Raw genomic sequence first — 11,499 nt, 5'->3', positions numbered from 1 at the left:
TGGACTGTAGTGAGGGTTACAGTGAGGGTTTACTGTGTCTCACTGGTTTTTACAGTGAGGGCTTACTGTAGCCCACTGGTTTTTACTGTGAGAGTTTACTGTATCCCACTGGTTTTTACAGTGAGGGTTTACTGTGTCTCACTGGTTTTTACAGTGAGGGCTTACTGTAGCCCACTGGTTTTTACTGTGAGAGTTTACTGTATCCCACTGGTTTTTACAGTGAGGGTTTACTGTGTCCCACTGGTTTTTCAGTGAGGGTTTACTGTGTCCCACTGGTTTTTACTGTGAGGGTTTACTGTATCTTACTGGTTTTAACAGTGAGGGTTTACTGTGTCCCACTGGTTTTTACTGTGAGGGTTTACTGTATCTTACTGGTTTTAACAGTGAGGGTTTACTGTGTCCCACTGGTTTTTACAGTGAAGGTTTACTGTATCTTACTGGTTTTAACAGTGAGGGTTTACTGTGTCCCACTGGTTTTTACAGTGAGGGTTTACTGTAGATCACTGTAGAATACACATCTTGCCATGCACAGTTTACTTTGACCACTCCTCTTAAATAACAGATTGAATTCACCTGCTTTCATTATAGCATGAGACACAATAAACAGTGCAGTGCAGTGGTCCACCAGCATATAGCAGGAGAAGCACTCCTGTAGTAACGCGATTAAATATTTTAAAAAATGGATCTACTTTGAAACTTGACATGAACATGTTGACATCTTCATCTTGTGTGTTATGTGCCATGCTAGTTCTGGCTGCAACCATTAATTTTTTTCCCTTTGTTTTTAAGTATGACTTAAACTCTGGCTTGTGAAAATCAAAGTTGTCTGATGCATTGTAAATAATGCTGCCTCATGTTATTTAGTGTCCTGAATGACTGGATCACATATCTCTGTGTGTGTGTGTGTGTGTGTGTGTGTGTGTGTGTGTGTGTGTGTGTGTGTGTGTGGGGGGGGGGGGGGGGGGTGGGGGGGGGGGGGTGTCCAGCCGGGGACAATAAGGATGAGGACAGCAGTGTGATCCACTATGACAACGCCGCCATTGAGCGCCTGCTGGACCGCAGCCAGGACGCCACAGACGACACAGACATGCAGAACATGAATGAGTACCTGAGCTCCTTTAAAGTAGCCCAGTACACAGTTCGCGAGGACGACAAGGTGAGAGACACGCACAGAGAGAGAAGAAGGGAAGGAAGGGACGGAGGGATGCTGAGAGGAGGAAGAGGAGTTGAAGTAATAAAGGAGAATGAAAAAATGCTAGGTGATAGATAACATGCTTCTGCTTCTTACCCCAGCACTGGTTTCACTCGTCCTTCAGCCTCATCTGTGTGTGTGTATGTGGTGTGTGTGTGTGTGGTGTGCGTGCGTATGTGTGTGTGGTGTGCGTGTGTGTGGGCGTGCGTGTGTGTGGTGTGCGTGCGTGTGTGTGTGTGTGGTGTGCGTGCGTGTGTGTGTGTGGCTCTACAGATTGAGGAGATTGAGAGGGAGATCATTAAGCAGGAGGAGAACGTGGACCCGGACTACTGGGAGAAGCTGCTGCGCCACCACTACGAGCAGCAGCAGGAGGACCTGGCCCGCAACCTGGGCAAGGGCAAGAGGGTCCGCAAGCAGGTCAACTACAACGATGCTGCCCAGGAGGACCAGGGTACACACACCACACACACACCACACACACTCCACACACACACCATACACACACACCACACACACTCCACACACCCTCCACACACCACACCACGCACACACACTCCACACACCACACACACACACCACACACACCACGCACACACACTCCACACACCACATACACATCACACACACACCACACACACACCACACACACACACTCCACACACCACACACACACCACGCACACACACTCCACACACCACACACACCACACCACACACACACCACACACACCACACACTCCACGCACCACACCACGCACACACACCACACACACTCCACACACACACACTCCACGCACCACACCACGCACACACACTCCACACACCACACACACACACACCACACACACACACACACACACACACCACACACACTCCACACACACACCACACACACACACACACTCCACACACACACACACTCCACACACACACACACTCCACACACACCACACACACACACTACACACACCACGCACACACCACACACACCACGCACACACCCTCCACACACCACGCACACACGCACACACACTCCACACACCACACACACATCACACACACACCACACACACTACACACACCACACACACACACCACACACACACCACGCACACACACTCCACACACCACACACACACACCACACACACACACTCCACACACCACACACACACACCACACACACACACACTCCACACACCGCACACACACACCACGCACACACACTCCAGACACCACACACACACCACACACACACTCTTTTGTCCCTTTAAATGCTTGTTGGAAAGATACAGCAACACTTGGACACAAATGCTGGATTTAGATTTTCTCACTAAATTCTGACTCAAAGCTGTTGGGCATGTGTGACCTGCACTCACACCCAGCTGGGCTTGTAGCCCTCTCCCAGCCTGACACGACTCTCCGCTGTTTCAGAGTGGCACGCTGATATTTCTGACAACCAGTCTGAATACTCAGTGGGCTCAGAGGAGGAAGACGAGGACTTCGACGAGAGGCCTGAGGGTGAGGAAAACACCAATCCAGATACACACACTCACACACAGACAAAACACACACACACCCACACACACACACACACACTCACACACAGACAAAACACACACACACACACACACACACACACTCACACACACACACCCACACACACACACACTCACACACACACACACACACCCACACACACACACACACACACACACACTCACACACTCACTCACTCACACACACACACACACATACACACACCCACACACACACACACACACACCCACACACACACACTCACACACACACACCCACACACACACACACTCACACACACACACACACACACACACACACACACACTCACACACACACACACATACACATACACACACACACTCACACACACACATACACACACTCACACACACACACACACTCACTCACTCACACACACACACACATACACATACACATACACACACACACACACACACACATACCCACACCCACACACACACTCACACACACACACACACACACACACACACACTCACACACACACACACACACACACACACACTCACACACACATACACATACACACACACACACACACACACACAGATACACATACACATACACACACACACACACATTCAGTGGGGATAGACAAACCATGTAAGGTGACTGTTGTGGGTTGTCGTAGAGATATATCGTCATGGGGTGTACTGCGGCATGTAATCCCATTTACTGCAGTGATGATTAGGTCAGACCTTCACTGACTGCTTCTCCTTCACGCAGGTCGGAGGCAGTCCCGGAGGCAGATCAGAAATGAAAAAGATAAACCTCTGCCCCCCCTGTTGGCCAGAGTGGGGGGTAACCTCGAGGTAAAATGGGTCCATGCTTCCATACGCATTGCTCATATTTGTTAGCTTGGACAGAGATTTCTGACTTATTTCTCATGCTCTTTTGATTTTACACTCGTTACATGCAACCTCAGCTTTTTGCCAAATGATTATAATGATTTATTGGCCCTTATAAAGTGTTTGATCACTTGCTGAGTTGGAGGAGCCAGTGTAAACAATAGCTCTGGCTTTGCGCTCTTCAAAACACACGCAGCTGACAGATCTGCAGCATTCCCTTCACTGGCCATTCTTTCCCCTTCTTGCACCCTGTTGTTTGGATTGTAGAGAATCACACCAGCTTTCAACTATTTTTGCTTTTTGTGCCAAGTTAATTTCAGCCACAAGTCACTTATTTATTCTAAATGTAGCTGGTGCACTTTTAGTCCCAGGTTTACACTGTCTTGCATGGGCTGTTTCCCTGTTAGCACCACTGGAAGACGTTTGGTCTGTAACTCCTCGTTTCCCACAATCATGAATGAATATGTCTGAGCGCATGGAAGTCTTGTATGTTCTGTTTGTTCATGCATGTTGGCTGTCATGCACTTTGTTAACAGAGCCATCAAAATTTCCTCCACCTTTAGAACCGCACATTGTGCACGTGTTTGTATGTGTTCTAGGTGTTGGGCTTTAACACTCGTCAGAGGAAGGCCTTCCTGAACGCGGTGATGCGGTGGGGTATGCCTTCCCAGGATGCCTTCTCCTGCCAGTGGCTGGTACGAGACCTGCGGGGCAAAAGCGAAAAAGAGTTCAAGTAAGAAATGCATCCGAGAAGCGCATAAATAAGACCGACTAAAAACAAAGCAGCAACAAATGGTTGAGAGATGAAGTAGAGGAATTAGCACCCCTGCTCAGGGCTGCAGCATTTACTCGAAACGTCCAATCCGTCATCCCTCCTGCCCTCCCCCTAACTCTCTCCCTCTCTCTTGCTTTCTTGTTCTTGTTCTCTTTTTTTTCCATCCCCTGTTCTCCCCCTCCGTCCCTCGGCAGGGCTTATGTGTCTCTCTTCATGAGGCACTTGTGTGAGCCTGTGGCTGACGGCTCGGAGACATTTGCTGATGGCGTGCCCAGGGAGGGCCTCTGCAGGCAGCCCGTACTGACCCGCATCGGAGTCATGAGCCTGGTGAAAAAAAAGGTCCGCTCCTGGTTTACCCTCGTGGACGTTTACCTCTGATGTTGATCTTAGGTCTGGCGAGATCAGTTGCAAATATCTGTACCTAACTTTAAAGTCCCATTTATTATTTAATTATAAAGATAGAAGTAATTTGTTTGGTTAATAATCAAATATATTTCTGCGATCCGGTGATCTGTTTAGGTAGGCCCCCCAAGTTCTAGAAACACTGGTGCCCTCTTTCTATTTGAGTAACACATCTAATGCTTCAAGCAGGAATGATGATAAAACCACCTGAACATACATGCTCACCTTGGCTACAGTAAATTGTATCTGCATATGAAATTTGAGCAACTGTTATATATGCCTGGTCTCTGTAAAAGATGCTGTCATGCACTTCCATAATTGCTGGATGCAGCATGGCAGTTTCTGCACAAAGGCAGGGATGGAATACATTCAGAACGGACCATTAAGAGCTTTCTGGATTTTTTATTTTTTTGGAACAATAAGTTAAAGAAAACCACTGCATGATCTGTGAAAAAGATTTATGAGAGCATATTTTTTGTCAGCAGAGAAAAGTGGAACAGCCAAAAAAGGAAATTTAATTAAAGCACTGATTAACTGAGGGGTTAGTGTGTTAACAGTGTTTCCTGTGCTGGTGCATGCAGGTGCAGGAATTTGAGCACATTAACGGGAGGTGGAGTATACCCGAGCTGAAGCCGGAGGTCACTGCGGACTCCAAGAAATCTTCAAGAGCTTCCTCTCCTGCCATCAAAACAGCTACTCCCACACCCGAGCAAAGCTGCACCAATACACCCTGCACCTCCAAGCCAGGTGCCTGCACATGCACCCCCCCCCCCCCCACCCCCCACACACACACACAAATACATGCACAGTATTTTCACACAAACACACACATACACCAACATACAAACGCAAACAAACACACACACAAATACACAACACTGTCACGCCACACACTTATCCATTGTCACCCACATATACAAATACTCATACTTTGTATACTCATATACAAATAATTGTGGAAATAAAGAGAGCGGGCATTGTTTGTCCACTAGAGGGAAGAGTGGGCCTTGTTTGAGAACATCAAACTCAAAAACACATGCTGCTAATTTGTGAGCTTGCCTTCTGCCACACATTTAAGACACAGAGGCTACAGTGGGTCTGGAATGTTCTTGCTGATGATGACTGGTTACATTTTAGGATACAATTTCTGTGCTCAGAAATTCTCTGACAGCTGAATGACTTTAATGATACAACTAACCCACATGCACGCACATACGAAGGACACATACAAGAAGGCCAAATATAGACCCATGGTGAAAAGCAAATGTGTGCATGCGTACACATGACCAGATTTGGACTGTCACTCTTGTAGCCACACCCTCTCCACCTGACAAAACAGAGAAGAGTGGGAAGGAGGGAGAGAAGGAAGAGGGAGAGAGCCGGGCTGACCAGAGGGAGAAGGGAAGAGAGCGAAAGGAAGGAGAGAGCTCAGAAAGTGCAGAACTGAGAGAGGTAAGTGTGTGCGTGTGTGTGTATGTGTCTCTCTCTTAGCTGTTACAGCAGGTAGAGCGTGGTGCAATAACACCAAGGTCATGGGTTTGAATCCCTATCACACATGTACTGTCATACTGATAAATATATATGTTGTTCTGGATAAGCGTTTGTCAAATGCTGTACAGTGTCTGTCGAATGCTATAAAAGAAAAAATACATTTAAAAAGTAAATGTGGGAGGTGAATGGGCTGTTATTTGTGTGTGCTTGGTTGAGTGAGTCAGTAAGCCGGGCAGTGATCAGGCAGGGCAGAGGCGAGCGTGCATGTGCGTATGTTTGGCAGTAAGACTCAGAAGGACATGCACTTATTTCATTCTGCAGTCTGTTGCACCTGTAAAGGGCAGTGAAAAAGACCCTCCACCCAGCGAACAGACTGAAGCACCTGAGGGGTGCACAGCGGTAGCTACGGGAGATTCGAAATCTAAAGCAACTCCCGAGCCCAGCCCACCCTCTCCAAAGGAAAAGTGTGAGAGAGAGAAGGGTGGAGAGGAGGAGAGCCCTAAGAAAGAGTCCATTGCTGAAAAAAGGAAAGAAGAATCCATGTCAGACCTCCCTGCAGTCAAAGACGAGAATCAAGGTAGACTCCGTTTTTCATCTGAAGAACAGCCCCCAACTCGTGGTGTAACTGACAAACCTAATTGGCTGTCAGGGCAGTCTGTCAAAGTGAGTCATTGCACCATTGAGCTCGTCTGCTGTTGCAGGGGCCGAGAAAGGGAACAAGAGTGAGAAAGTAGGAGCAGCTGAAAAAGCCGGGGAGGAGAAAGAAATGAGTGAGGACCCACCTGTTCCTACGGAGCCAGCAGAGAAGGAGAAGGTTGAAGGCCAAGTGTCGGATGTTAAGAATGGTGAGTGCTATACTTCTTACCATCTTTACCATCCCAATCATCTTATTAAGAATTAGTTCTGATTGCTTTCCTGGCCACAGAGGAAGTAAAGGGAGAAAAGGATGCTGGGAAAGAGGCCAAAGGTCAAAAGGAGGAGACAGCCAAGGGCAACGGCAAACCAACAGAACGCCCGCGGTTCATGTTCAACATCGCAGATGGAGGATTCACAGGTAAAATAATCCACCTGGGAGAATGAGATGATGTGTCTGCTGTTGGTTTATACTGTAGGGACAACTTGCTGGATTATGTTTATCTTTTATCACATCTCCTAAAATGGTCACTTTCTCCTGAAGCAGCTGAACCCTAACTAATGCAAATTGGATGGCCATTATGTTGTGCGCATTAGTAGAGCTTGTAAAGATGACAGACAAATGTTTAAATGACACGCACTTCTGATGTCACTCTAACCGTCCAAGCACACAGAATGTAAGAGTCCTCTGTCAGATTAATATTAATATTAATGGGAGATTGGTGCTTTGGAGAACCTGAGCCCAGTTTGAGGGCGCTTTGTACACATTTCCACAGCACTGGCAAAACGCTTGACCCACACCCTGCTTCAGTGTTAACCCAGCTCGGAGCCAGAGCTCTGCGTGCCCTGACAGGATTAGAGCGGGCAGGTTTGTGAGGAAAGCAAGCATAACACATTGGCGTTAATGCGTGGCTATGTGCCCTCCAAAGCCCGTGCCGCTTTTTAGACACGGTTCCTTGTACTGCGACTCGTCTCCGTTTCCTCTGGGTTGATAAGCTCAGCGCTGCGTGCACCTCTGCCTCTCCACAGAGCTGCACACTCTTTGGCAGAATGAGGAGCGAGCAGCCATCTCCTCCGGCAAGATGAACGAGATCTGGCACCGACGGCACGACTTCTGGCTGCTGGCGGGCATTGTGGTGTATCCTTGGAGACAGGTGGCTGTCACCATGGAAGGAGCATGTACCTGTGTGTGCGTGACTGCATGCACGCATGCATATGATCACAAATGCATGGGACTTTGACACTGTATATATTAACACATTTCTCTATATGACTAAGAATTGACATATGAAACGTATTCATGGGCATTGTGACCGAAGCATATTGTAGCATATTGTAACACATGGCTTCAGTCACTTTTATACCATATGGTTGGAGAACTGAGTTTTTGTTATCCAGTTGGAACCTTAACCGCCAACCTCTCACAGTCATGGCTACGCTCGATGGCAGGACATTCAAAACGACCCCCAGTTCGCAATCGTCAATGAACCATTCAAGTCACAGGCTAACAAGGGTAACTTTCTGGAGATGAAGAACAAGTTCCTGGCCAGGAGGTTTAAAGTAAGGCTCGTGTTTTTGTCTGCATTCAGAAGAACTGGTTTCACTTTTTTCATTTGCGATTTTCATTCAGCAATGTATTAAAACCGGAGGACCTCCTGTGGTTATGTTTGGGTAATTAGCAGCATAAAGGTACATGGCGATTATACCTGTCCATGTTGTTACTATTTAGACCACAATAAGCATCACAGTAGCCATCTGTTGGACAAACCCTAACACACCCACACACACACGCCCACACACACCCACACATACATTTTCCATACTATACTTCTGAGTGCCTTGTAGGAACCCAAGCCATACTGTAAAATTCCCCTGAACCTATATACCATACGCTAAAGCAGTGGCTGGTGAGGATAAGTCAGAGTGATTAAAGGGAGACTTTTATTTCCTCCTCATGTTAATGCGTGATGATGGCAGGCTTACACATCAAGCTGACATAAGCTCTTGTGCAACACAAAATCTCTTTCTCTTTTTCCGCTGTTTTGCTCCATCACATGTTTCATATCCTGTTCTCTACATCCTCATTCTTTGGTTCCTCACCCCCACCCACTCTCTCCCTCTCATTGTCTTATATAATTTGCAGTACTTTGGCCAGTGCTGGCCTTTGGCTGATTGCGTTAGAATGTCTTTTTGGTTAGATGCTCAGGTTTCCTTATACATCTCACTGGAGGGGATATTGTTCCAATACAGTTCTTCTCTGTCGGTTACATCCTGAGAGTGCACATTTGTTCTGTGGCTTCAGGCCTGCTGTCACTTTTTCTTCCAACCCTTTGTGCAAAGATTTCTTTCTTTTCTTGTTCATTTGCTTGCCCTGGAAATCTTTGCTTTTTATCTCATTCTTTATTTCTTCTTGTTTCTGTTTCTCAGTCACTTTCATTTTTTTTTCTTTCCATTCGCCATTACTTTTCGTTTCACTTGTTTTTCCTCCTCACCCTTCTCTAACACCCTACTTATGAATAGAACATGAATATAATTGTGTTTTACTCAACTAAGACTTTATCTTCATCTTTAGAGACTTTGCCTCTTTATTTTTCCTTCTCTCTCTCTCTCTCTCTCCCTCCCTCCCTCCCTTTCATTTTCTCAGCTGTTGGAGCAGGCATTGGTGATTGAGGAGCAGCTGCGTCGGGCAGCGTACCTCAACATGACCCAGGACCCCACTCACCCAGCCATGGCCCTGAACGCCCGCTTCGCTGAGGTCGAGTGCCTGGCTGAGTCTCACCAGCATCTCAGCAAAGAGTCGCTTGCAGGCAACAAACCTGCTAATGCAGTCCTGCACAAGGGTGAGGAGAGAACCCGCATGTTCTGCACATCGTAGCCACTAACCATATCCAGATTTTTGTGATTTGAAGACCAGAATCTGGACTGCCCAAAGGCACCTAGAGTGTGTGTGTGTGTGTGTGTGTGTGTGTGTGTGTGTGTGTGTGTGTGTGTGAAGGAGGGCACATTGTAAAACACCCACTTTGCTGAATGTATTCACACACTAAAAGCTGCTTTTGGAAAACCTCCATATTTCACAATATCTCTGATACGGCATATGGAAACACAACCACAAAAGGCAATTTCAGCTAAAAATACTCACTCTGTGAAGCAGAATTCTGTTTGCTATGTTAATCCACAAAGACAAACACACGTTTGGCAGTCATTTTATTTGGCTCATCAGTTTTATTGTTTTTGCTTGTTCCTGAAAACAAAAAGTGATTTCTAAATTCTTTGCAATTATCATCACATTGGATCATTTCAGCTGATTTCAGCTTGCATGTAAAAGTTACAATGTATACATCCACTGGAAGTATTTCACACCATTAGTTATACATTCTTTCATGATGATTTACATATCAGCATTCTAGCAATGTCTATGTACACAAGTTCACCTGTTGCATTCCCCCATGGGGCTGTGGTTTCCGGTTGAGAGTAGACTGCACGATTGACTGCCACTTCTGACTGGTTTGTTGACTGGATGTAAAAGCATTGTGCAATGCGTTAATTGTAAAGCATCATTTGGTACCTAGAAAGGTTATATATAAGTGAAACAACAACAACTACTACTACTACTACTACTACTACTACGTCTACTACTACTACTACTACTAATTATAATTAGAATAATAATATGTTGGCTTGAAATAATTACTGCATGTAAAAAAAACCAAACCTATCTATACTATGAATTAACCATCACAGTTGGAACGGGATTATTTGATAAATAAAAATTATTCTCAGTGATATTTGAAATATGTTTATATTTCCAATGTTTCCCATGAAGACAGGGAAATCTAAGCTTTGGCAAAAAGAAAAAACTCACCACGATGGACAAATGACTTATACAATCACAAAATATTCCTAAAGAATTTTAGGTTCAGCCTCGATCTGGTTTTCCTCTATCATTAGTGCTCTGCTTTTGGCCCTTTATTACTTTCCTTGATAGAGAATTATTTACTTAAGTATGATTTTTCATCCTTTACAGGCTAACAATGGTTAAGGTAAATGATGCACACATTTAGCAATTCCAAGTTATTTAAGTATGTATAGTCCATACACTCCATACACTGATCTGCTTATAAAAGGTCAGAATAGACAGCTAATTCCTGATTTTGACTTAACGTGTGCTATCTGTCCAACATTTCTCACATTTCAGGGATTCCATTTGAGTCACGGATTTGCGGAATTTCGCATGGCCCCCTTTCAGTACATTTTTGATTGGATGAATTGTGACATTTGCAATCTTATAACTGCAGTCCTCAACCAACTGGAGGAGCTTCTCAGCGACATGAAGGCAGACGTGACACGGCTCCCCGCCACCCTCTCCAGAGTCCCGCCCATCGCAGCGCGCCTGCAGATGTCTGAGAGGAGCATCCTCAGCAGACTGGCCAACAAGGGCAATGAGACACACACGCCACCGGTAAAATCCCAGCTGCAAACAAGCACACCCCCCATAGTACTCCCAAGGCAGAATGGGTGTCCCACTTTGCCATGTCTTCAACATTTCTCCTGTTACTACTCATATATGTTCTTCCTTCCC

General features: G+C 46.0%; 1 protein-coding gene across 4 annotated transcripts in view; it reads left to right on the top strand.

Moving 5' to 3' along the window:
- The window catches only part of chd3 (chromodomain helicase DNA binding protein 3), a 34,505-nt gene that overhangs the window by 12,815 nt on the left and 10,191 nt on the right, over nucleotides 1–11,499 (top strand). For 3 of the 4 annotated variants that reach the window (XM_035520086.1, XM_035520087.1, XM_035520085.1), the window contains 15 exons: nucleotides 987–1,156; nucleotides 1,466–1,643; nucleotides 2,625–2,711; nucleotides 3,498–3,583; nucleotides 4,219–4,352; nucleotides 4,589–4,733; nucleotides 5,378–5,543; nucleotides 6,109–6,248; nucleotides 6,609–6,864; nucleotides 6,989–7,132; nucleotides 7,213–7,341; nucleotides 7,950–8,058; nucleotides 8,348–8,480; nucleotides 9,565–9,760; nucleotides 11,216–11,379. In XM_035520086.1, coding sequence (XP_035375979.1) covers nucleotides 987–1,156; nucleotides 1,466–1,643; nucleotides 2,625–2,711; nucleotides 3,498–3,583; nucleotides 4,219–4,352; nucleotides 4,589–4,733; nucleotides 5,378–5,543; nucleotides 6,109–6,248; nucleotides 6,609–6,864; nucleotides 6,989–7,132; nucleotides 7,213–7,341; nucleotides 7,950–8,058; nucleotides 8,348–8,480; nucleotides 9,565–9,760; nucleotides 11,216–11,379 — 2,237 coding nt within the window. Of the gene's footprint in view, nucleotides 1–986; nucleotides 1,157–1,465; nucleotides 1,644–2,624; nucleotides 2,712–3,497; nucleotides 3,584–4,218; nucleotides 4,353–4,588; nucleotides 4,734–5,377; nucleotides 5,544–6,108; nucleotides 6,249–6,608; nucleotides 6,865–6,988; nucleotides 7,133–7,212; nucleotides 7,342–7,696; nucleotides 7,895–7,949; nucleotides 8,059–8,347; nucleotides 8,481–9,564; nucleotides 9,761–11,215; nucleotides 11,380–11,499 lie in introns of those variants that run through there. The other variant, XM_035520088.1, reaches the window with a different exon arrangement.

This window comes from Electrophorus electricus, chromosome 19 (genome assembly GCF_013358815.1).
Source record: "Electrophorus electricus isolate fEleEle1 chromosome 19, fEleEle1.pri, whole genome shotgun sequence".
NCBI classification, from domain to species: domain Eukaryota; kingdom Metazoa; phylum Chordata; class Actinopteri; order Gymnotiformes; family Gymnotidae; genus Electrophorus; species Electrophorus electricus.
This window is presented reverse-complemented; position numbering and strand designations above follow the sequence as displayed.